The sequence below is a fragment of the Eleutherodactylus coqui genome, chromosome 3 (assembly GCF_035609145.1).
Source record: "Eleutherodactylus coqui strain aEleCoq1 chromosome 3, aEleCoq1.hap1, whole genome shotgun sequence".
Lineage (NCBI taxonomy): Eukaryota > Metazoa > Chordata > Amphibia > Anura > Eleutherodactylidae > Eleutherodactylus > Eleutherodactylus coqui.
Window position 1 is genome coordinate 242,592,049 of NC_089839.1, and position 27,453 is coordinate 242,619,501.

The 27,453-nt window shown below is 45.1% G+C and overlaps 1 protein-coding gene across 1 annotated transcript in view; it reads left to right on the forward strand.

Moving 5' to 3' along the window:
* The window catches only part of SLC25A24 (solute carrier family 25 member 24), a 43,462-nt gene extending 26,394 nt beyond the window's left edge, over positions 1-17,068 (forward strand). Inside the window, exons 4-10 of the mRNA XM_066597200.1 lie at positions 35-146; positions 291-449; positions 1,057-1,206; positions 3,941-4,048; positions 4,788-4,955; positions 13,196-13,346; positions 13,608-17,068. Of these exons, the coding sequence (XP_066453297.1) occupies positions 35-146; positions 291-449; positions 1,057-1,206; positions 3,941-4,048; positions 4,788-4,955; positions 13,196-13,346; positions 13,608-13,783 (1,024 nt within the window). The 3' untranslated portion in view covers positions 13,784-17,068. The remainder of the gene's footprint in view (positions 1-34; positions 147-290; positions 450-1,056; positions 1,207-3,940; positions 4,049-4,787; positions 4,956-13,195; positions 13,347-13,607) is intronic.
* Positions 17,069-27,453: the final 10,385 nt, after the last annotated feature.

Here is a 27,453-nt window from a genome sequence, read left to right on the forward strand (position 1 = left end):
CACAGCAGTAATTTATTTTTTCTTATTCTGATAGTATGGATGCAGATGGAACGCTTACCGTAGACTGGAATGAGTGGAGGGACCATTTTCTTTTTAACCCAGCTGATAACATTGAAGAAATTGTCCGTTACTGGAAACATTCAACCGTAAGAATAAAACTAATATAAAACTCTAGTTCTAAAGTTTTATAATAATAATATAATAATCTTTATTTGTATAGCGCCAACTTATTCCGCAGCGCCTGTTTATAGAGTGTCTAATTTAACTCATGCAATATATGAATGTCTTAGGTCTTGGATATTGGTGACAGCCTTACTATCCCTGATGAGTTCACTGAAGAAGAGAAGAAGACTGGCCAATGGTGGAAACAACTGTTGTCTGGGGGGATGGCTGGAGCTGTGTCCCGTACAGGAACTGCTCCCCTCGATCGTTTGAAAGTCATGATGCAGGTATCTTTAAACGCATTGGGTCTAGCCTCTGTGGGTTCACTCGTATAGGATGTTTCAGTAGTGAGTCTAATACTATATGGTTAAAACTGTACATTAGACATTAGAAAAGGACAGATAATAAAGGAAGATTGAAGAACATCATTTTGACTCCTCCTTTTTTTTTTGGAAAGAAGCAATTGTGGACAATGCAAACCTCCACCTCGGCTGCACTGATGATCAACTGATTTGTAGGAATCCTGAGTCGTGGATCCCTACCTATCAACTATTGATGACTTATCTTGAGGATAGGTCATCAATGTCATCAATAGTAAATGCCTGGAAAACCCCTTTAACAATGATTGAGTAATGTCAACAGATTTATTTAATTGATTTGTATTTTATAGCTATCAACCTCGGGCAGGACAAAGGTAACAAATAGCGGGTAATATCCATACTAGTTTCAATTTTTGCTAATTTTTTTTTTCCTATTATAGGGGTCACATATATTCAGATTTTCTTTTTGTAGAAGTTTCCTGATTGCCCTGATTTTTCTCAACATGTAGTTTGTGACATGAAATTAATGTTATTTTTTATTGTGTCCTGATGACTAAATTCCTCGATCCGCCAGGTTCATGGATCCAAAGGAGACACAAATATCATCACTGGTCTGAAGCAAATGGTGAAGGAAGGAGGCATGCGCTCCCTGTGGAGAGGAAATGGAGTGAACGTCATCAAAATTGCCCCTGAGACAGCCATGAAGTTCTGGGCATACGAGCAGGTAATGGATTATGTTGTTACAAAGTGTCAGATTCTAATTATTGATGGTCACTTCTCCTATCATTTGAGATACTTAGCGGGATCCCAGTCAGAGGTGTAACTTGTAGCTCCTAAACCCTGATACAAATTCTGTACCATGACTCCCCAACTGTCAATTGAGATTTGCCTTGCGGCATTTTTATGTGGCAGGAGGTCCAATGGGCCATTTTGATAATGGGGCCCAGTTGCACTTGCAGTTTCTGTATCTGCTATCGTTGTGCTCCTGGTCCTTATAGGACTTCTGGTATTTGGTTTTATTTATAATCCATTTTTTATTGAGGTTTTCAACATTTATAACACACGATAAGAAGTCACAAATACAGTATTGCTTCATACAATGCAAAACCATATATATATAATATATATGACTGCTAACCAATCCAAGCTATATCGTATAAAGAGAACAAACATCGGACTCCCTAAATCAAATAATGCCCAAACGGGACCAGTAACTTTCTTGGCATAAAGCTAGTGCAAATCAACCTATGCATGAGTATAAAACTAGCTCCCATGCCAGGGACAATAAATGCCTAAACTATACAAATGGACAATAGGGAGCAAACAAAGGAAATAATCTGTATAAATACACAGAGAAGGAGAAAAGAGAATAGATAGAATAGGGAGAGTATAAAGAGAAGTGGGTCGGAATGAAGGGGAGAGGGCATATGTATCTCTACGCCAACTTGCCAGCAAGAACCCAAAGTGAAAAACTTTGGAGTTTCCTCAAAATCTTTCCAAGCAAACCATAATGGGAGAGAAGCATCCAACCAATTTTGTCTTTCTACTATTAGTTCCTCCATTCAAAGAATTAAATAGAATTCAGAGCCATTCATAGACAGTGGGCACTGTTTTTGTCTTCCTGTGTCTAGGTATGACTAATCCTGCCGCTGCAAGCGAGTGCCATCCTAACAATTGCTGGAGGTCTAGGTAAAATAGAGAGCAGAGTTATTTGAGGGCTATTTCGAATCCATGTCCTTACGAAGGCACCAAAGACGGACATACCAAATCTAGATCCAAAATGCCTTGATGGTTGAGCAGCCCCACCAAATATGGCACATAGTGCACCTCTCTATTCTGTTATACAATCCTAGAATGGTAGAGTTGGAAGGGACCTCCAGGGTCATCTGGTCCAACCCCCTGCTCAATGCAGGATCACTAAATCATCCCAGATAGATGTTATACAGCAGTTATGGCGAACCTTTTAGAGACCGAGTGCCCAAACTGCAGCCCAAAACTCACTTATTTTTTGCAAAGTGCCAACATGTCAGGGGGCGGGGCTTATCACGACGTATGATTTTTACCCCTGTAGTTCTAAAAAGGACAGGGCTGTTTCAAAATAGACAGGGTGCAAATTTTTACTGCTTTTTAGATGCGGAAATGCTGCAGAGTTTGCCACGGAGATTTCCGCTGAGGACATTCTGCAGTATTTCCACCATGTGTAAACATATCCCAGCGGTAATAGTGACACCCCACAGTGGACCTAGCTGTAATGGTGACCCCCTAGAGCAGCCCCAGCTGTAACGGTGACCCCGTAGAGCAGCCCCAGTGATAATAATGACATCCCACAGCGGCCGCAGCAATAATAGTGACATCCCATAGCAGCATTAGGGACATCCCACAGTGGCCCCAGTAGTAATAGTGACATCCCACAGCGACCCCCAGTAGTAATGCCCCCCCCCCCCCCCCCCCCGTAACCCATATACTTACCCTCTCCTCCTCTGCTCGGCACTGCTGCTGGCGCTGATCCCGGGTGCACATTGTGACGTCAGTGTGTGCTGCCAGTTGCCTCCTCCCCTGCTCTCGCGGAACCAGGTAGGAGGGTGTAAGGGGGAGGAGGATCCCAGGTGCGCACTGACGTCACAGTGTACGCTGGGATCAGTGCTGCTGAGTGAATACTGGCAGGGGAGCCGTGGCCCCTGCCAGAATTCACTAAAGTGGTGAGCAGCTGAAGGCGGCGTGTGCCAGCAGGAAGGGCTATGCGTGCCGCCTCTGGCACGCGTGCCATAGGTTCGCCACCACTGTAATACAGTATTATGTCTGACTAGCGCATTTTTACCTGTTTAATTTTGAGTAAAGTGTGCAATTATATACAGTATTTACAGGGAGATTAATAACTTATACCAGCATGGATAGATATGAAAATGGATATAGCATATATAGATTTGTGACAGAGACAGATATTAGATATCTATCTTATAGATATAAGAAATAGATAGATATGAAGATGGATATAGCATAATATAGATATGAGATAAAATAGATACATGCATACCCTGAACCACTTCTGTGTGAGGAGACCAGCAGGGCACGAGACACTGTACACTGTGCAGAAGCGCAGGGAGATTACATCCTCATCAACTTGCTCTAGTCCGTGTGTGTCTGCCTGCCTGTTCTCTCCTCCCCCCCCCCCCCCACCTCCTCTTCTCTGCTGCTCTCCGTCTCACTCTGGCAGCCGCACTACAGCAATCACGTGGCTGGCAGTGAGACTAGCCGGAAATGCAAGGGCGGGGTCGCCATTGCGACCCCAGCGACCCCTAACTGTACGCCAGTAACTGCAGCTACATGAACAGCTGATGATCCATATACGTTCTGTCTCTGGGCTTTGTCATTTGTATAGAATGCATTTTCTACAAGATATTATTACCCATTCCAATGTAACAGTTTTTCATAATGTCATGTTCTTATTTATCTTTCAGTACAAGAAGATGTTCACCTCCGAGGGAGGCAAGTTGGGTACAGCAGAACGATTTATTGCTGGGTCTCTGGCTGGAGCAACAGCACAGACGTCAATATACCCTATGGAGGTATTAAAGTCTCTTCTTATACCAGAGTGTCATATATTTACTGAGCCGGTTATTAAAGGGAAGCAGTCAGCAGCGGTCTGTGTAGTTATACCTTTAAGTATTTCTGTATTAAAAGAAACAAATGTAGATTTATCACACAACATTTCACATCCATCACATGTAAATATGAAGATACAAGAAATGCGGATCTCCAAAATGTAACAAAGAAAAAACGCTGCTGTATTTCACAAGGCAAAATAGCAACTTGGAATGATATAATAAAGATTTATAAATTATAATTAGAGATGAGCAAGCATACTCGTTAAGGCGATTTACTCGAGAGAGCACCGCCTTTTTCGAGTACCTGCTGGCTCGTCCCTGAAGATACGGGGGGGAAGGGGGGTGCTGCCGGAGGGGGGAGGGGAGAGGGAGAGATCACTCTTCACCCTGCAACCCCCCCGAATCTTCACGGACGAGCCAGCAGGTACTTGAAAAAGGCGGTGCTCTCTCCAGTAAATCGCCTTAACGAGTATGCTCGCTCATCTCTAATTATAATCTAGTTATTTATTCAATGTATTTAGTTTTTTTCCCCCTTTATTGAACATATTTCTATTGCCGGAATTGGAATGAAAATGATTGAAATCTAATATTTTAGTATATTTTATCATTAAAATAGACTAATTGTTGGTAGCTCTTCATGGCTGTAACTTCCTGCACAATGACTTGACTTCTCTTTTATATGCTTTGTGGTGTTTTTTAGGTTATGAAGACTCGTTTGGCTGTATCAAAGACTGGACAATATCATGGGATGTTTGACTGTGCAAAACAGATTCTTAAAAAAGAAGGCCTGCTGGCCTTTTATAAAGGCTATGTACCCAACATACTGGGTATTATTCCTTATGCTGGCATTGACCTCGCCATCTATGAGGTAATTTAATTTTTTTTCTCTTGTCTTTTTGCTGTCACATTGTTACGGACTTGTATATTCTCTTTTGTTTCCCCCTTTAACCAAGCAGCAACTAGTTCCACAGCTCTGCGCAAGTCTGGAGAATAAAATGGTTATATATGGATATTGCAAAGGAAAATATATAATATATATATTAGTGCGTGTATATAAATTTATTATTATTTTTATATCCCATGCTTAACCCCTTAATGATGAGGCCCTTTTTATTTATTTTTTTTATATTTTCGTCTTTTTTCATCCCCCTTTTTAAAAAATCGGAACTCCTTTATTTTTCCATCGACGTCGCTGTATGAGGGCTTGTTTTTTTGCGGGACGAGTTGTATTTTTCAAGGGCACTATTTAATGTACTGAAAAACTTTAAAAAAATTTCAACCAACAAAAATGACATGATAACTTTATTCTATGGGTCAGTACAATTACTACGATACCAAACTTGTATAATTTTTTTTTCTGCTGTACTACTTGTATTTTTATTTTTTTTTCCGAATATATTTAATTTAAAATTTTGTAATTATTTTCTGCCACCATTTTCTGTGGACAATAGCTTTTTTTAATTTTTTCATCGACATAGTTGTACAAGGGCTCATTTTTCTGGGACTTCCTGTAGTTTTTATTTGGTACCATTTTGGAATACATACAACTAGAGATGAGCGAACATACTCGCTAAGGACCATGGCTCGAGCGAGCATTGTCCTTAGCGAGTACCTGCCCGCTCGTAAGAAAAGGTTCGGGTGCCGGCGGGGAAGAGCAGGGGGGAATGGAGGGGAGATCTCTCTCTCCCTCTTCCCCCGCTTCCCCCTGCTCGCTACCGCAACTCACCGCTCACCCGAGCCGGCACCCAAACCTTTTCTTCCGAGCGGGCAGGTACTCGCTTGAGCAATTGTCCTTAGTGAGTATGCTCGCTCGTCTCTACATACGACTTTTTGATCACTTTTTGTTGCATTTTGTTCTTGGAGACAGGGTGACCCAAAAAGTGCATTTCTGGCGCTTTTTTAAAAAAAATCTGACAATGTTCACCGTGCGGAGTAAGTAATGCATTACTTTGATAGACTGGACTTTTACAGATGCAGCGATACCAAATATGCATTTCTCGTCCGTATCATTGGGGGCCACAGCCTAGACCATGGGATATAGCCACTGCCCTAGGAGGCGACACTAAGCAAAAAAGTGTTAGCTCCTCCCCATCTGGCTATATCCCCCCTGCAGGCACTCAGCTAATTAGTCTTTAGCTTAGTGTCTGCTAGGAGGCAGACGTGGAAAGAGCTATTCGCGGGAATCCGGGGAGTCGGGGCTTTTCCCTGGCTCTACTGGCCTCCCGGGGGAGACGCAGGCAGGGGGTGTCTCCACCACTACTGCGGCGTCTCACCCAGAGAAGAAAAAGGGGCCCGACCATGCAATGCGCATCTGAGTCGGTTACCCGCCAGCCATAGGGCTCCCCCTCCCTGGAGTAGCGCACTGTCTAACGGTGACGCGTAGGGGGCAGCACTGCTGGAGTGGTCGACGCAAGGCAGGCTGTGGCTCCCAGGAAGACACCCCCCTTGGGACTATGGACGGCGCGGCAAGTATTCCGGCGCAGACAGCGCATACCTTAAGGAGCATCAGGACGCCGGCGGTGGCAACGGCGGTGGCAGCGGCAGCGGCGATGGCAGCGACGATGGCAGCGGCAAAGGCGGCGGCAGCGGCAGCTCTCCCGCCCAGGGATAGAAGCTTGCGTGTTGCAGGACGCCGGGGCGCCGGCCGGCAGACCACTTCCGGGCACGGCGCTCCGGGGGGCGGAGCGCCGTCGTCACGGCCGGAAAGCGTCACTTCCGGGTCGCGGGGACGCTTCCGGGCCAGGCCACGCCCCCTCCGACCGGGGTGAGTTAAAAAGTCCGCCGGACAGAGAAATGGCCGCGCTCCTGGGACACTTCAGTTGCTACACCTCTGAGCCCAGCACCTGCAGCTCTCTGAAGCACACAGCAGCCTTTCCAGCCGTGCAGCCCTGCAGCCCTGCAGTTTTCCTCTGCAGTTTCCTTCTGCAACGGAGAAAGCACCCGGACAGCAGCAGCACCTCCTGTCTCGGGCACCAGCAGCAGTAACAACTCCGCAGCAGTCCCTGCCACAGCACCTGCCGGGTCACCAACGCCGCGAGATCGTATGGTACACCAGCGTCGACTTCCGACAGCATCCAAGCGTCAGGACCAGAGGCTCGAGCTGGACCGGGGGAACCGCAGAAACAGCTGCTAGACCGGGTAAGCCCTGCCCAAGGCAGCACTTTGCGGTGTTCTCCCCTTGCCCTCCCCGTCCCCCCTGCAGGCATTCCTGTAACGGTACTTAGCTTACCCGCTACCTGGGAATTTTTTTCTGTTGCCATGTCTGACCCTGGATCAGAGGGTTCCAGCCCGGCCGAGGGGAGGGTGAAGCGTTACGCTTGCACTACCTGCAGCGTTAAGTTCGCTTGCGGTCAAGTCGACCCCCGCTGCGCTAGATGTGCCATGGTGCGTGCAGCTCCAGGGACCCCGGTGCCCCCCGCCGCCCCTGTGGAGCCAGGGCCCGAACCCCAACGGGCGAGGTCCCTGGCCGCTGCCGTTTCTGGCTGGGCCACATTCTCTGCGGCGATTTTACGCTGGTCAGAATCCAGCTCAGACGCGTCCTCCTCGGAATATCCACGAGGGAGGGCACACAAGAGGAGGAGGTCCCGTAGCAGCGAGGACACTCCCCATAGATCGCGCCACACCGGGAGGTCGTCTGGACACTCAAAGTCCAGACAATCCAGGGACTATCATGGCTCTCATGGGTCCAGGGAGTCCGTGCATACTAATCATAGATTAAGGCATTCTTCACGGTCCCGGTATTCTGCGAGACCAGCCCGGGCTCGCCATGAGGCCCCTCGAGCATCTTGCTCATGGGCGCCCCGGGATACGGCGCAAGCGGCAGGCAAGGGCAGTGGGTCTGAAGACTACGACCACTCTGCAGGCTCGTCGGTTTCGGAACTAGACGAGGAACAGGTGTCGCGCCTAGCCAGCCTAATGTACGGTCTGGTAATATCCATAAGAGAAATCCTCCAAGTAATGGAGGAAACAGTGGAGACGCCTCCTTCCGCGGTGTCATTTAGACAGCGACAGGTCTTCCCAGACCATCCGGATTTTTCGGAGGTCCTTAAACAAGGAATGGCAGAACCCGGATAAGAAATTTAGGCAACCCGGGAAGACTCAGGGAAGTACATATCCATTCCCAGGGGGCCTGAAAAAGGGTTGGGCGGTACCTCCGGTAGTTGACCCGCCAGTGTCGCGACTGTCTAGAAGTTCAGCGCTGCCAACAGCCGAGGTAGCAATGCTGGCTAATTCTCAAGACAGGAAGCTGGATGAGTGGGCAAAAACCGTGTTTTAAGCCACAGGCACCGCCTTACAGACGATGTTTGCGGCCGCATGGTCAGCAAGGCATCCATAGCCTGGGCCAAGCAGCTACGGAGAGACACTGTAGCAGGCGCTCCACCAAATGAGTTGCTCAAACTGACAGACAACGTCATACAGGCAAACAAATCTGTATGCGCAGCAGAACTAGATGCAGCCAAGTTCGTCGCCCGGGCATCCGCTGCATCGGTTGCGGCAAGGAGAACTCTCTGGCTGAAAAAGCTGGTCAGCAGATACAGCATCCAAGATGGCCCTAACCAAATTGCCATTCGAAGGAAACAGGCTGTTTGGACCTAAACTGGATGACATGATAAAGGACGCTACAGGCGGCAAGAGCACGTCGTTACCACAAATGCCGGCAAGAAAGGAGAAGGTTCCACTAAAAAGGAAACCGGTTGTTGTAGATCCTTTCGGCGTTTTTTCATCCCGCCCAGGGTCGGGGCAGTGGTCCCAGTCTACAAGAGCCCCGACGGACGCAAAGAGGGGCCCCTCTTTCAAAAACAAGGCAAACTTGGCGATCCCGACCCGGAACATCTAAAACAGCGGGATCAGAGAGCGCGGCATGAGATGCTGCCCCCACCCAGTGTCACCACGGGGGAGGGGCAGGCTCTCCCAATTTCGGGAGACATAGGGGAGGCGCGTGAGCAACAAGTGGGTGCAGGAAATTGTGACATCCGGTTACGCAATCGAGTTCACGACTCTCCCACGGAATTCATTCTGCAGGTCCGGAGTGCCTACCACCCCGGAAGGAGTAGCCAACCGACAGCAGGCAGTGCGGAACCTTCTGGCACAGGGGGTTGTGAAACCAGTACCGGGGGCACAAGAGAGGCAAGGGTTCTATTCGAATCTTTTTTCTTGTACCCAAAAAGGACGGCAGAGTAAGGCCGGTGCTGGATGTTAGGAGGTTGAACCAATTCATCAGAACAAAACATTTCCGGATGGAGCCAATCAAGTCCGTGATAACCTCCATGCAACCGGGCGAATTGCTGTCCTCAATAGATATCAAGGACGCTTATCTCCATATCCCGATTCGGGAAACACATCAAAAATTCCTTCGTTTTGAAACACAGGGAAGGCATTTTCAGTTTACGGCGCTGCCATTCGGCCTGTCTACCTCTCAAAGGGTCTTTACGAAGGTACTAGCAGCAGTGATGGCGCCGCTCCAGGCGGAAGGTATATCAGCCATTCCATACCTGGACGATATACTAATAAAGGCACCGTCGGGGACGGCAACATCAAAAGCTTACACGTCACGATGAAGATTCTAGAAGAATTCGGCTGGATAGTGAACCGCGAAAAATCATGCCGAATACCGACGCAACACTTGGAGTATTGGGCATGATATTCGATACCAGCCAGCACCGGGTCCGACTACCTCAAGCAAAGGTAGACAAGCTCCGGCAGGGGGTCCGGTCCCTAATACAGGGGAAACCGTTAACCCTCAGAATGGCTACCCTGGGCCAGATGGGGCAGCATTCGAGGCGGTTCCGTTCGCCCAGTTCCAGTCAAGGAAACTACAACACTTGATATCGGCACGCTGGAAGGGGTTCCGGATGACCCTGGAACAGCGAATCCAGATAACCCCTCAAGTCCAAAAGTCACTGAAGTGGTGCCGGGAGCCTGGGAGGCTTCAGGCGGGATGGCCTTTGAGCCCAAGTCGCTGGACAGTAGTGACAACGGACGCCAGCCTTTCAGGTTGGGGCGGAACACTAGGGGACCAGTCTGTTCAAGGAGTGTGGTCTCAAAAAGAGACAAGGCTACATATGAACATCCTAGAGTTGCGGGCCATCTACCTGACTCTCCGACACTTCGGGCCCAATCTCAAGAGAAAAAAGGTACGCGTTCAAACGGACAACACCACAGCGGTGGCCTATGTCAACCGACAAGGAGGAACAAGGAGCGTGTCGGTAATGAGCGAGGTAACAGGCATACTAACGTGGGCGGAGAAGCATCTGAGCTCGATGTCCGCAGTCTACATTGCCCGGAATAGAGATAACTGGGTGGCGGATTACCTAAGACGAGAAACAGTGGATCCCGGCGAATGGGGGCTGCACCCAGAAGTATTCGGACGATATGCCGGAAGTGGGGCTCGCCAGACGTGGACCTCAGGGCGTCCCGACTAAATTACTAGCGACGCTCGTTTATGTCCCGAGCGCGGGATCCACAAGCAGTGGCAGCAGAGGCGCTGACCATTTCGTGGGAGGAGTACAAGCTCATACTTATTTCCACCCATTCCTCTCATACCGAGGATCCTAGGGAAAATCAAGCAGGAAGGATGATCAGCAATATTAACAGCACCAGACTGGCCAAGAAGAAGCTGGTACGCGACCATCATAGAAATGCGGTTCGACACACCGTGGCATCCTCCAGAGCAAGGAGACCTGCTATCTCAGGGGCCTTTTTTTCTACACCCAAATTCCAAGTCTCTACATTTGACGGCTTGGCCGTTGAGACCGAGGTGTGGAGGAGGAAGGACTATTCGGAGAAGGTTAGCCAGACTATGATACGGGCCGGAAAACCAGCCTCATCTGCAATTTATTGTAGAGTCTGAGAAGCGCTTCTTCACCTGTGTGAGGAGGGGCGGGTACAACCGATACAATTGTCGGTGGCCAGAATTCGGGCATTCCTACAATCAGGCCTCGAGGTAGGATTGAGGGTAGGCTCGTTAAGGGGACAGGTGTCGGCATTAACGGTACTGTTCCAAAAGCCAATCGCAAAGAGGATGGCAGTACGTACATTCCTGCAAGGAGTCGCCCATACGACACCCCCGTTTAAACCCCCGGTCCAAACTTGGGACCTTAATCTCGTGTTGGACACTATGACGGGCCAGCCGTTTGAGCCGCTGAAGGAGATTTCTATGCGACTACTGACCTGGAAGGTGGTATTCCTCGTCGCCATTACGTCAATCCGTAGGGTCTCGGAGCTGGCGGCTTTGTCTATACAGGCGCCATATAGGACCGTCCACCAGGATAAAGTGGTGCTGAGGCCATCACCCGAGTTACTACCAAAGGTGGTATCTCAGTTTTCAGACTAATGAAGAAAATTGTCTTGCCTTCTTTTTGTCCAGATCCAGTACGCAAAAAGGAAAAAAAAAAAAAAAAATTAAAAAATGCTGCACCACCTTGGTCGTGGTAAGGGCGCTGAGGATCTATGTGAAAAGAACAAAGACGTTTCGTAAGGACCGACACCCTCTTCGTTATTCCGAAGGGGACCCGAGGGGGCTTGGCAGCCTCAAAAGTCACCCTATCCAAATGGATAAGGTCCTTGATAACAGAGACGTATCGCACCTCAGGGCGCTTGCCGCCATGTCGGGTTACGGCCCGCTCCACACGGGCGGTAGGGGCCTACCGGGCAGTCCGTCACGGAGCCTCAGCCCTTCAGGAGGGTAAGGCAGCCACCTGGACTTCCTTACATATGTTCTCAAAATTTTATAAGGTCCACACAGCTGCATCATCTGACGCCGCTCTTGGCCTGAAGAGCTTGCAGACGGCGGTCGTTGACCGCACAGCCGAACTTTGAATGCCCACCCAATATATTGTTTTCGGGACTGCTTGTGGACGTCCCATGGTCTAGGCTGTGGCCCCCAATGATACGGACGAGAAACAGATATTTTTGGTATAACTTACCGTAAAATCTCTTTCTCGTCGCGTTCATTGGGGGCCACAGCACCCACCCCTTATTTATTTAGGCGGTTGCTGGAACTTTCTGTTCTTCGGTCATGGTTCGGCAGAAAATTGTGCCAAAGAGTTCGTTTTGGTATGTATAAAACATAATATGTATAATTTTACTCCCACTGGCTTCCTACTGCTTGCAGACAGACTAATTAGCTGAGTGCCTGCAGGGGGGATATAGCCAGATGGGGAGGAGCTAACACTTTTTTGCTTAGTGTCGCCTCCTAGGGCAGTGGCTATATCCCATGGTCTAGGCTGTGGCCCCCAATGAACGCGACGAGAAAGAGATTTTACGGTAAGTTATACCAAAAATATCTGTTTTAGTTATATTATTTAGATAAATATGGCGAAAGTAATTTTTATTTTTTTTCTTAACTTTTATTTTTAATAATTAGTAAAACTTTATTGATCTTATTTTTACTTTTTTTTTTTTTTTTCTGGCCCCTGGAAGAGACAACAATTTGCGATGCTTTGATCGCTCCTGTAGTATGATGTAATGCCATAGCATTACATCATACTGCAGTCGGACAGGCATTCTATCAAGCCATCCCACGGGCATGGCTTGATAGGTATTCTGCCATGACATCCCTGGAACCTTTCAGAAGGCCCCCGGTTGCCATGACACCCGCATAGCTCTCTGCAATCTCATCATTGGGGGGGCCGTACAGGGCCCCAAACATTGTTCGGGGGATTTAAATGCTGCTGTCAGAATTGACAGCAGCATTTAAATCGTTAAGCTGGGTGGTTCATCTGAGCTGTTATCAGAGCTGTTGCCACCGGGTGTCAGCTCTAAGAAACAGCCGGCAGCCGTGATATATGGAGCGAGAGATGTAAAAACACGATAGGCCGGTCACTAAGGGGTTAATATAACACTGTGGATCATTACAATGTTGCCTAGTTTTCCTTATTTTTTGTCTAAGTCTTTGCTCACAGCCATAAGCAAGCAAGTTACAAGAGGTGCTCTGATTTCATCCTTGAGCATATATTTTTTATAAGGCCGCAGTAATATAGCTGTGTGCAAAGAGCGTAAAGATGAGTATTATTACGGCTTTCCATCACTAGGATGAAATTTGTGTTATTGAGGCTTGTTGGTTTTGCTTGGAAGTAACAGTTTGGATGCTTCTCTCTCCTCCGGCAGACCCTTAAGAATGCTTGGCTTCAGAAATACGCAACAGACTCAGCCAATCCAGGGGTCTTGGTCCTTCTAGGCTGTGGCACAGTTTCTAGTACTTGTGGCCAACTGGCTAGTTATCCATTAGCCCTTATCAGGACTAGGATGCAAGCGCAAGGTAAGCTGCCTCAAAGGTGTCTATTGTACAAGAAAGCTGAATTCTAATTTAATGGCACATACCTTTCCCTAGTGTTCACATGAGCTTGTTGATCAACATGTTCTTCACGGTCTTCTAGTTTAGGATCCGCTGCCCTTGTGTGTGATAGAATTATACGTATAGCACGTCCCTAAAATGCTTCTGTCTTTTTGGAGTCGCTTTTTTTAGTTTTACGATTGTTAGCCATCCTTAAGTGTTCATGGTATCCTCTTTCTCTTTCAGCTTCAATAGAGGGCGCTCCTCAACTAAGCATGGGAGGCCTTTTCCGCAAGATTGTAGCCAAGGAAGGTTTTCTAGGGCTGTACAGAGGAATTGCTCCCAATTTTTTGAAAGTTCTTCCTGCTGTCAGTATCAGCTACGTGGTGTATGAGAAGATGAAGGTGCAACTTGGGATCTAGAAATATTGAACTGCCAAGATTTCCACTCAGGAACTCCATTGTGCGTATAAGTGTGCTTGTGTGATTTCCTTGGAGAAGAGCAGGCTATGAATTTGGCTGCTGTCACATTTCTATGTGATAAGACCCACTGGACCTATGGAGCCATTGCCAGTCTAGATCAAGATTATGGCAGCTGTATTTCAGTCTGGCAACTTCTATTTTTGTGTCAGCCAATTTGTTGAAGATTATGCAAAAGTTTCAAACCAAAGTTTTGTTTTTTCTTTTTGTTCTTTTTTATTTGGTTTAAGGGTTTTAATGAATTTTTTATGTTGTAAACTACAGTACATATGCATTTTATTATGTAGTAAGAGAACTGCAATATCCATTACCAATGCCAAAAAGAGACTTTATAATAATCAAGGGACATCTTTTTCAAAATATCAAATTTACCAAAAATTATACGAAGGGTATTTTTACACGATGGAATATGCTGCAGAATTTTCTACGTGAATTCAACTTCTAAAAGCTATGGCGAAGTTTGTGGCGTGGATCTCCATGTGGCTGTAGTTCTGCCGGTAGGCAAAATCCGCATGCAGAATTCTGATGTCATTTCTTGACATGGAAACGCATCTCCATTCTTGATGTAAAAACAGTCGTTTCCTTGTTAATCTCAATTCTACCCTTTTAAAAGATTGTCAAAACAAGAGACTGTCCTGTCCACCAGGCTTTATGTGGCTGCAGCAACAATGTGTCCATATACTCCATGTGACCTCTGTAGCCAATCACTGGCCTCAGTGGTTTTGTGCCATCAGTCATGTAGGACATTATTGCTGCTATAGCCAAGTAAATAATCTAAGCCCGGTGGGAAGGACTGGAGGGGTAGCTGATTCTTGCTCATTCTAAGCTACTGAGTCCACTAGCCCATGGGTCCCCAACTCCAGTCCTCAGGGACCACCAACAGGTCATGTTTTCAGGATATCCTATGGTTAGAACACCTGTGGCAATGTCTGAGGCACTGATGATAATTACATCACCTGTGCAACACTGAGGAAATCCTGAAAGCATGACCTGTTGGAAGTTCCTGAGGACTGGAGTTGGAGAACACTGCACTAGCCGGTTCTATTCCAAGAACTAGGACCACCCCTTGGACTCCTAAATCCAGAGTAGGCAGAGATTATCCTATATTGTAGTTCCTCAACATACAATATAGGCGAATATTGTCAATGTGACAATGTTCTGGGAAATGAGCACCTTAACGATCCACATAAATCATAATTGTTGGCCTGTGCTAGTCCCTTATTTCAAAAGAGCAGGCAAGGAACCACTGTGATCCTACAGTATATTGTTAGTAGTCAGCCTGTTGGTCTACCATCCATGTCCATTGGACCAGCCGGATTGAGTAACTTATAGACAGAATTGTGAAGCTTTTGTATCCCCATGCAGGCATGATTTTCAATGTTATCACCTGTTTAATCTGTCATTGGTTGTTCAGAGGTCACAGCAATTCTTCCTTATGAATAATGGAGAATACAGAACATAGCGTATAGCACACAGTCCACAACATGGTAATGATTACTTCATGGGCTGTTATATTACATTTACAGCATACAAGACCGGTTTGGTTTCACTATGGCATATAATCAGTGTATGTATGGAGGATACATTCTATGGTTTATATGTCGGCTATATTATGTTTACTAATTATGACGTACATAAAAGTGTTGAAATTGCCTTTGAGACACTCATCAGTCTTCCAGACTTCCTCTTCTGTTAGAGGTTCATTCCATGCTGTATCCATTTATGTTTAGAGTGGAATTACTGTATCTAGCAGCACTTTACAAATGTTATGCTGGCCAAGTAGTTTAGCGATAAGGAAGTTACAAGAGCCACCTGTATGGCAGGAAGTGTAGGGATCTTGGGTGATGATTTTTTTCATTAGCTTCTCAGAAAATGATGGCAAAGTGTCATTTTGTCAGCATGTGCCATACTACCAATAACAAAATCATAGATTACCGTCGGTGGTGGAGAAGCACACTCAAAAATATCAACTAATATGGCTGCACTTCCTGTTGTCCTTTTTGTAAGTATGGCTGTAATAACAAAACTGAACAAATTATGAAGTTAAAAGCCAAATTACAAAAGTACTTTTTTCCTCATGGGTTGCATAAGAAACCAAAAAAAAAGAGTTTCCAATATACATGTATGCTTTTTTTTGGTTTGCTCTTTGTGATAAGAACAAAACAATCTATTCATATATTTGATATGAAACCACCAAACCATCAGTGCCTCTTTCTTTTATGTGTTCTATAATGTGAAATAATTGATAGATTTCCTCAAAGTTCTTAATCCTATAACAATTTGAATGTAGTTCCTCTTAAAAGCCTTCTTCTGTGCATCACACTCTGGCTCCAGTGACCGTGATTGGATGACAGTCAGATTTCATCGCAGCCTAGTCAATCCGGGGGGTATAGAACCAATGATCTATACCCCCAGCTCCATGGAAAGACTTCAATAGCTCTGGTGTCAAATCCCAAGAACTTTACTAGGTGTAAGAATAACCAACGAATTATGAGACCATAACAGTGTCTTCATCAGGATAGGGGACACCAATGTACTTTGGTGTATTATCCTGATGAGCAGACCGGTATGGTCACATAATGTGCTGGTGGTTCTTACACTAAGTTATTGGAACTTAACATCAGACCTGTTGGAATCTTTTCATAAAGCCATTGCCCTTTATTTCTATACTCCCAGTTTGCATGTGAATGGACCAGAGAGCCTCAGAATACAAGCTGCTGAAGCAGACATGATCTATGTTTACAGAGGTGTCGTGCCCAACACGAAAAAAGGTGAGTGGACCCATTGTGAGTGGGGGGTTGCATATGGGAATCCATTGCCTAGAATTCGGCTTCACTGGAAGGCTGCCCGTGCCTTAGGCCGGTCACAGACGAGTGTCCGTAAACTAGTAGTTCGGGTCCGTAAACCCGCGATCAGGCCGATACACATTCGTATTACGGACTCGGAAATGAAAATGTAATACCCTCTTCTGTCATCTGTGGCCGGCCTTATGAAGACCTTTAGAGATGGTACGTAGTTATTTTATTTTGCATTTCTTCCAATGTGACAGCTTGTGAAACTTTTGTGCCTCATTTATTGCCACTCGTTGATCAGGCATTGAAGTCTGTATATCTGACCTACTGGTTTTTGTTTACAATGAAAAAAAATCAACTAAATGAAATAGTTTGCAAAGTATCAACAGAAAAAAGTATCAACGGAGAATTTCTAAATAAAATTTCTTTTTCATGAGTCCTTGGTGTCCATTCTTTACACATATGTATTGCCCGTTTGTGTGTTCTATAAGAGATGGGCACACTTGGAAGGGGGTTACATGGGCGAACACCATATATGTTTGAGAAATTTGGACCAATATCGCAACTGCAAACTTGCGATTTTTCTGTGAATTTGATGTGTTTTCTGAGAAAAATAAAATTGCATCACTGTTTATGCGAGTTTCATGCATGTGAAAAAGAATTAATGTTGCTCTAGTACTTATAATGGTAAGAATCGCATTGCACTCGCACATGACACGCGAGTGCGATGCACTTTTTGCATCCCATAGGAAATAATGGGTAACATCACCCAAAAATGGGACATCCTGCAATTCTTCTATCTCGCAGCATCAAGAATATTCTAGCACTAAAGCGTGTTAAGAGTAATACTTTAGAGTTTAAGTAAAAGTGTTCTTGTTTGAAAAGTGTAATATAAGGACATGCCGTCATACTTGATTATGTAGAGGTTATGCATGATGGGATAGCTACTACAGTTTTAGTGTTGTGTGATGGCTAAAGGGAATTGTTATATAAATGCTTTTGATGGATGACTGTAGAAGTGAGTGTCGCGGTCATTTCCACTGTTTTGCTGATTAGAACGCTTCCAACCATGAGTAGGAGTATTCAAGTACAATGTGATGTGTTGAACGCTCATGGAGCCAAGAGAGGCCTGATAGTGTTTAATAGACTGTAGATAAAGTGGACTGCGATATAACTGACTTCATATCTGAGAAACATACCAATTTGCAGTGGGCCTATGTTTGTGAAGTGGACTTCAGCCACTTTGTAAAGGCTCAGGTGGCCTTCGCCAGGACAAGCTAAAGAGTTCTAGGTTTCTATTGAAGGGGTTTCTGGGACTGAACTAGTCATTACCAGACATCAATAGTTGATCGTGGGGGTCTGCAGCTTGGAATCCCTGATGATCAGCTGATTGAAGTGACAACAGCACTTTGGTTTTAGCCTATCACGGTAGTCCATACCGGGCATAGAGTCATAGAATGGTAGAGTTGGAAAGGTCCTCCAGGGTCATTGGGTCCAACCCCCTGCTCAGTGCAGGATTGCACTGCACAGTGCCGTATATTGTATAGCAGCTGTACCTGGTATTGTAACTCAATTCCATTCACTTGAGCTGTAGCCAGGTCATGTAACAATGTATGTGATGTCAGATCTGAGAAGATGCTAAGACACTTACTCGAGAACGCAGCCTCTTCAATCAGCTGATCGACAGATCTCGATGGTGGACACACCATCAATCCGTTATTGGCCTATGCTTAATATAGGTCATCAGCAGTATAGTCCTGGAAAACCTGATTAAGTGACTGTACAATGAATCATCTGTCTCATACTCCACCTGCACGGGGGAGTACCTCCACACACTTCTTAGATGTAGTTCAATATGGCTTCTCTTTGAAGAGCACTAGAATAGATCTAGATACCTCAATCATGTTCATCAATAAATATGCTGCCAGTAGTTTCTTGTTCATACCGCTAGCCCAGCATGTGTGTCCTGGGTTACAAGAGTTGTTTGGATCACATAACCCTTATGTTGTAATTTTTCAGCCTCCTGGAAAGTGAAGTGTAATGTATCTTGCGTGTCCCACTGGTGTAACCCTGCAGGGGAAAAAGTTCCAGAACATAGGTATTTACAGAAAACGATAGAACTATATTGTGTGTAAGTATACCACAGAACTGATCATACATGGGGCTAATCTTCTATAACTCCTCTGTGTATGCGGAGAAAATGGGAACTTTAGTGCATGACTATGGGGTGGCCATCTTGCCTGAGCTGAAATTAGAGATGTACCTTACAGTAGCCTCTTGGGCCATTCACACAGTAGACAGAACCTGACCTATTGACGTCTATAGGAGACTGTTTTAGGCATAGACACTTGAAAATGGTGTGCTGTGCTGTCAGCTTGCTCACTTCATGTATCTCACGATCCACTGCTTAAATATGTCTAAATAAAGGAAGATTATATATTTTATTCTGCAAGCAAGCGTGGATTACACTTTTTCCTGCATGGAATTCTCTGCTGTTTTAGGCATAGTCTGCGACTTATGTGAAGTTCATTGTGCAGGGAGGGAGGAGGAGGTGAGTGGTCTCAAACGCCTATTGTAAATGATGGATCCTATGCTACCTATATATGCAGAAGCGTAACTTGAAGCTCCTGGGCCCCAATGCAAAACCTGTAACAAGGCCCCCAACTATAATGCTTTATTCATAGTACTTGGCTCCCTATATGGAGAAGAGAGGCCTTATGGGCCCCCTAAGGCTCATGGGCCCGGGTGCAACTGCATCCCCTATAGTTACGCCCCTGTATGACATATTTCATGGTAATCATACTTGTAAGGAGATGGCTACTGAAATGTTTCTAGAGGCTGTACTAGAGGCAGATCTGTGCGTGTAATGGCAGCATGTTCCAGTTGTCAGTCCAGAATTCTATTCGCCAGAAAAATTGCGCTGGATGAATACAGGGAACTCCTAGGGAGCGCTTCACCTGACCCTGCTTGCACCTCCTATACATAGCAGTCTTTCAATCCCTGTGCAGAGGGATGGGAGGTATAGTCTTTGACCAATCCTATTAGCCAAACGGCCATTTGTGGAATATTATTTTGCGAAGTCTTGAAAGGGAGCTGGGATTTACGTGTGCGGGTGGCGGTCTGTGGCAAGGGTTACTCTGAGCAGCATCAATTTGCTGCTCTGTGGCTGTCACTGTGATGGGTTGCACTGCTAAACGGACACTAGCTGTCACTGTTTATTGATCACTATGGATGTATCCTTGTCAGTGACTATTAGCTATATTGGGACCATTTAAAACTGTCCAATGTGACTATGTAGCCCTCTCCCTAAAATAGGCTGCACACACCAGAATAATAGCATCTCCCTGCTGCATACGTCAGTGTCTTAGCCCATGTTAATAATAAAAGATGCTATCAGTAGTGGACCTTTAATAGGCGTAATATAGAAGGTAAGAAGACTACTAAATTGTTACATTCCAAGCAGAATGGTTTTTGGCTGACTGCATGGCTGCTTCTCTAAATGCAAGGGATCGGAAATTGACAGACAGGAGGGGGCAGTCCATTACCCTATCTGACTCTGCGCAGCTCCTGATGATTGAATTACACATATCCAGGACAAGGATGAACTATTGGAATGGAAACCGTCTCAGGTTCACAGCAAATCCTCTGCAACTGTCAACCTTTATGATTGTACCTGAATCCGTTCAGTTAGCTCCTAACAATGTGTTAGAGGGTTATAAAGGAGGGCAGGGGGTCACATTTATAATCTCAGTATTGGGGTATAATTCTCTAATCCTACATGATTATATATGCTGTGTGTATATATTTGTGTGTATGTATTTAATAATATAACACATTAAATGTAGGTAGGTTTTTTGGCCTTCTAGAGGAAGGGGGGGGGGGGGGGGGGGTTCAGACCAATAAGCCCAAAGAAACCTGATTTTTAAATTCGATGAAATTTTTGAGTATAATGAATCTTGTCGATCTACAGAGTTGTATTAAATGCAAGCTCTAATTTACCCCAGACATTGGTGTGTGTCAGTGAACACATATGTGCATAAACTGAATATTAAGAAGTATTTTTTAAGTAATTCTGCAGTACTTAGAGTCAGATGGTGGCCTTGGTAAGAGATTTTTCATACAGATTTAAAGGAAAAATCTATGTTTAGTTTTAAGTTCATTGCAAATATTATTGAGGCTTTTAAGAGATGCGTTTTGCAGGAAATGGCATAAATTGGAGGCAGCCGTGACCAAGTCACTGCTGCATCTTCCATTCTGTCGCCCGTTCAGATGGCCGGCTGGGACGAGTATACTCTGATAAACTGCCTCCCCCTCTCCGCCTCTTGCCGGCTGACGGCAATGGGAGGGGACGGGACAGGAGTTAGTGTGCTAACCTCCCACCCCCTCCCTTTTCAGCAGCCGGCAAGGGGCGAAGAAGGTGAGGGAGTCTAGCAGAGCCGCTGCTAAACCCCCTCTCACCTCCTTATTCCAGCTGCTCCCATAGGAGTTTATGGGACCGGTTGGTGTATTCCGGCCAGAAGATGGGTCCAGACCTATCTTTTCCGTCTGGCATAAAAGTGGCCAGCTGAAATGTGCTCCGTATGCACTATCTTTTCTGGACAGCTGTTTTTACGCACCGGAAAATCGCTCATCTGAACAGATGCATTGGAATATAATGCATCAGATGCTCGCGATTTTCGGCCAGCGTTTTATTGCGGCAAAATTGCCGCAATTAAAACGCTTGTGTGAATAAAGCCTTCAGCTGCCCTGGACCTCTGCTACACTCATACCCTGTGGCACTGATATCCGCAGCAGCCCTCTTCACCAGCACAGGAAGCTTCCTCTTTGCGAAGGCATGCTGAATCACCTGGGAGCAGCGCTCACAGCATACTTCAGACGCAGCACACCTGTCCTGCTCAGGTGTTACATTTGGGCGTTAGGTCTAGTCGTTACACTCCATTCCAATGGTGACGTGATACCTTCCAGATACACTGTATAATAATAAACACCCTCCAGCTGACCTGATATGTAATGGTATGCCAAAATACGGGAAACAGCATAGAGCATTAAGCTCTTCCTAGATCATTTCAGATTTATTCCATGTACAATCCTCCCTGAATACGATGAACCCTGATGTAAGCTCCTCCGCTCTGGCCTTTGAATATGCAGATTCAACCTCAGAGTTTCAATACTATACAGAGAATAGATGAACAGCTCCTCGTCTCTTTATATAAAAGTGCATAGAATAGTGCATAAGTGTATTAAAAAGAAATGCACTTACCTGGTGCTGGGTGGGAAATCTCTGTAAGGGTTAAAACCCGCCAACAGCTACGTGTCCCAGATTGCTGATCACACTTTTCCCATCCTAGTCCAGGTTGTCTGGAGAGACCTCCAGGAAAAACCGCTCACTGGTCTTCAATGGCCTTAAATCAAAAACCCAATATAAGAAAAATATAACACACTCCACGCTCCAAGGATCGGGGTAAAAAGAGATCAATTTCCTAATATTTCAATGGTTCTGTTAACCATATTTATTAGCTATAAGTTAAAAGATGGCAGGCACACGCTCTTGCTTAGTGGATCCCTGGTGTGTGTAGACTCTCTCGTTTTCGATAAATATGGGCTCAACTAGTCCTATACTGCTTTACTGGACAATGCAGACAATTGGTTTTCCCTTAGTTATTCTAAACCTGTTGTCATGTGCCGTATTTTGAGTCTTAATGTTATGAGCTTTAATTCACTACAAAAATGAAGGAAAGCCTTCCAGGATATGAAAGACATAAACCTGACCTAATTTGTATTCAAGAATCACATTTTACTACCTCGCATCCCAAATTTATTAATTCACGCTTTCACTTCACTTATCACTGGTTTTTTTTTTCCCCCCAAAAGCAGGAGTTTTAATATTTCTCTTTAATCCTATATGTTATGCAAACCATCACAGATGATCAAGGCCGCTATTATATACTTATATGATTTTCTCAGTTAAAACGCATGCCCCAAATGAGTCACGTATTGCTATTTTTCCACTCAATATGGGATATTCTCACTACTCTAGATTATACTAAACTGGTGTGGTCTCGTGATTTCATCTTCACCTACTATCTTCCTGTTTACTCTACTTCCACTACCTCCCCACTTCGGGGGAAGATTCAGACTGATGAGATCACTAAACTATTCTGTACTCTCTCTTTAGCTGATATTTGGAGGGAATTCAACTGTCTAACAAAAAGTTAAGTTTATTTTTCTCCAGCACATGGGCATGGGTCCAGGCTAGACTGGAATCTCAATAATATTGTTTTGCTACCACTATTAGACCCAATGTCCACGGGGGGGATCAGATTCCACATGTGGGAGCCCGCAGTGGAATCCAACCCTGCATGTGGCCGAGGACACTGTGTTACCTGTTCAGGTCTTCTATTTCTTGGTCTGCGAATGCGCAGTATTTCTTTTTTTTTTAAACTCCTGCTTTCCTGTGGAATCCCTGGCCTGGGCCTCTGATTGGATGGCTTCCATTGACTTCAATGGAAGTTGTCCATGTGGGATCAGCTCTGAAATGGAGCATGCCGCGATTGTTTTCTGAACCAAAAGGTCTGCAAATCAAATCCGCATGCTTTATTTCGTTTGCAGATGACCATGTTTCCCTATGGGTGGCTTGATTTGCGGATCTTCTGCACATGAAACCCGCCCGGGGCCTTAAGCTATTCCCATCACGTGGTTTGTACCTGATCAGATCCGGATGTTGTATTCACAGAATTCCTGTTTAACCCCCATGCCGGGATTCCATACTCTTGCAGACTTGATGGTTGCTTACTAATCTTGCCTAGACCAGCACTGTAAAAGATAAGTTAGGGGAGTATTTTTACATGAACGATTCTAACACGACAACCGCGTACATTCGCTGGCTAGCGCACAAACCAGTGATCCGAGGTGTCTTCATTTTCCTTGCCTCACGATTAAAGAAAGCAAGGACATGGGCACAAACCAACTTAGAATGCAAAATAGCGATATTAGAATCCACTCATACAGGACACCCATCACTGTACTTGCAGAAAACAATTTAGAGATGCCAGATTAGCATTGAATGCTATAGTAATGCATAATGTCAAAAAGGTGATAGCTAAATGGAAATAAGGTGCTTGCATCCAACCTAACAAACCAGATAGACTCTTGGCATGCAAACTTAGAGAGCGACAAACTCTCAACACTATCCACAAAATTTAGGTTAAGCCTCTGCATTTCATCCCCAATTTTGATAAAATGTATAAACTCCTCACCTGATATTCTCCCACGCATTAAAAATATAGGGTTAACTGCTACAGGAATATCCTATTACTCAACTCTTAAACTCCCCATTTGTACTGGCCCCTACAGCTACATCAAGGGTGTGGCGCATGCAACCTGTTCTGACATCTCCCCAGGCTCCCCAATATATGTAAGGCTTTTGATTTAGTAGAGTGGACATACTTACAGGACCTCATTTCTAGACTAAATTTCGGTCCTCGTTTCCAGAGATGGGTCCTCCTTCTGTGTGGCTGGATTAGGACTAATTTAGACATCTCCGAACCCATTTCATTAGGGAGGGGCATGAGGCGAGGATGCCAACTTTCTTCTTTTCTGTTTGCCTGGGTTTATAGAGTCTTTGGCTCTGGCAATCCGTCAGTCTGCTGATTATAACTGGTCTAACCAGCATTCTTTCAGAAAAAAGTTTCACTATATGTTGATGATACACTGGTCTGTTTGGCAAATGCTGGTCCTTATCTGGCTTCACTACTTTATCTAGTTGATGAATTTGGCAGCTTCTCAGGACTCACTTGTAATAAAATTGATTTATTCCAGTTAACCCGGAGACCTAAGTACGAAATGGAGACAAGTGTGCCAGTGTGCAGACAAGCCTAAAAATGAAATAGTTGGAGGGTGGTAGTATCACCCAGGTGGGGACAATTTGTTGCTCTTAATTTGCAACTGTGCTATTTTCCACCCAAACAAAATTGAGTTCCTGCTATCGTAACTTGGACATATAAACATTTTTAAGGTGATATACCTTCCAAAATCCTTATATTTTCCACATCTCAACAGTTGTGATCCAAAAAAATTCTTTACGATGCCAGATGGCCTTCTTAGGTACTTTTTTGGCAGTGGAAAACTGCTCAGTTTAGTCTCACAACTCTTCAAGCATCCAGCCAGCATGGGTTTCTGGATGCTCTAAATATGTCTTTTTATTTTTTGGCATTTCAGTTAGACATATGTCTAGCCACCAGTGGGCATATACTAAGTAATGTGGCTATGGCACTGGCAGGAGTGTTGATGAGATCTTATGGAAGTCTGACTAGTTTGCTCTACCAATTATATAGATCTCGGGGTTTAGACTTGGTCCATCTCAGAATTCTTGCACTGACATGGGTAAGGGCAAAGAGGATGGAGGTTGAGGGTGAACATGAAAAGAAAGAATGGCTTTTTCCCCAGGATGCTCCTCTGATCTAACTCCTATTTACCTCACTTACTGAATCACCCTGAGGCAGTGTTCTAGGCATGGAAGGGAATAAACTTTCTGTCACATGTTTATCCCAATTACATTTCTTTCTCTTGGTCATCTACCGGACAGCTATGGAGTCCTGGGAAATGCTTTCTTCCAGTATTTTCAACTCTGCCATGCTCTAGTCTGTAGTCACAATTAGGTACTTTATACCTGTCCTCCTCTCCTGGTGAACTAGAGCCTATCGAGTACTCCAAATCTGTGTAAGCCACTTGTCCTCTCCAAACAACAACTCTTCGGCTCTTTACCAAGTCTAATGACAGAAAGTAGATTTCCAGATTTTTCTGAGGAGGAATGGGAAGAGGTTGGAGATGCCTTCTTTTCTTCTGTAGTAAGTGCTAGGGACCTTCTGATTCAGATAAAATTCCTACATCACATTTATTACACATCTGTTAAGTTAAAAATCTTTCCTGACATCTGTGCAACACCCCAGAGGGGTACTCCAGACACTTGACTAACGTGAAGAGCAGGGTTAAGTGTTGGCTTGTCATGACTGCATTTACTAGGCTCTGGTCCTAGAGGGATGATACGCAGCCAAGGCCAGAGCAGGATTGCAGTCCACCTTCGACACCCCTAGGATAGGGAATGCCAATAAATGGGATGAGGGGGGTAGTAGTTATCACTTGTGACGCCACCGTTCCCACGCACCAGTAGAATACTCGACGGAGAATAAAACACAGAGGCTTGTGTATAGTACCTCGGGTCCCGAGGAACAGGTATACCCTAGGCCTGGTATAACTTTACTTGGAAGAATAAACTTTCATAAACAAATATTCAAGGCCATGCAGGTACAATTCTCTTATGTAGACTACACCTCAGAGTTCAGGGAGGATGCACAGGATGACACTGGTTCTACAGTCCATGTTATCTGTACGGTACCGCTCCTCGACTGGGAGCACTCCAGAGGAGGAAGGGGGTAGGGGTCACTCTGAAGACTCTCTGGCAGACAATTATTTACTTGAAAGACTTAGCAATAACACCCCACACGGCAGGCACGTGAGTGCGTCTTAGTAGTGTACCTCTGTGTGGTGATCCTGACTCTGGACGGCTGCACAGGAAAACCGAGTAGTATGAATTTGTACCTGTACAGTGGTTCCTCTATACAGAACTATTGGGAATTGCTCTTTCTCTCTAGGATCTTGGGACGCACTTCATTCCCATCCAGACTCCAAACGCTATGGGATATCTCTCCTGCTCTTCCATCTTCACCTACATGGAAGCTGAAGGTGCTGCCATGTGGCTCTGTATTAGCACTCTCTCAGGTTGAAGACAAGATGGAAGACCTCTTCCCGCTCTCAAGCATTCCTATTTATACCTTCACTCACACCACATGACATGACAAACTGATACATTTACATGCATGCAACGATTTTATTACTGTTAACCTCTCAAGTGCCGCAGCTGTGCAACACACATACTGAATATGACAAGACAAGCTTTGAACGGTACATCTACAGAGAAACATGCATGACATTTATGGAAAGGACCAGGATGGTGTTCTGGGCCACTACATCTGTTTCACATGTCAAGCAGATAGTGGTTTTCTCTTCCATTCCGTTTGGTCCTGCCCTGTACTAATTTCTTTTTGGTTGAACGTCCTCAGTTTTCTGCAAGTGCAATTTGGTTTCCCTCTGTTATGTGCCCCATTGGAAAAGTGGGAAGAGGGAATACAGAAGAAGCCCGAAAATCTCTTTTTTACATTTTTTTTAATTTTAGATTTTAGCACAAATTGGACTACTTTACTCCATTGACTCAGCTTGGTTAATTCGTATATCCAACTGTACAAACTTTTATATATAAACCGGAAGTGTCCTCAAAAATTTGAGAAGATATGGTCCACATAGATCAACTCCACTGTGAAAGCTGTTTAAGTAGTAACCTTGATGTGGAGTCACCGCTTGTTTTGCATTAGGAAGGAATCGGTATGTGATGCTGTTGGGGTCGGGGGGTGTAGCTGACAATATGTATTTGTTTATGTGTATGTGTGGGTAGATGTGTGTGCTCTTCACTCTTTTCTGTTTTTTCTTTTTTCACTGTGGGATCTGCAGATTCTTTTCATCTGTATGTTTTCCTTTATTTGTACAACTGTAATTGCATAGATAGGGTCATTAGAATGAGGATTTCTTGTGCTTCGTTATATTCTGACTCTCAGATATTTACAATTCCAATCTGTTTGTAAGGCCAGGCACACATGAGCTTGTGGTAAAATGCTTTGTATATAATGCAGGCTTTTACCGCGGTGTGGACCCGCGTATGGCAGTAATTTTTGCCTGTGCATGACAGCGTATCTCACGCACACTGCCATG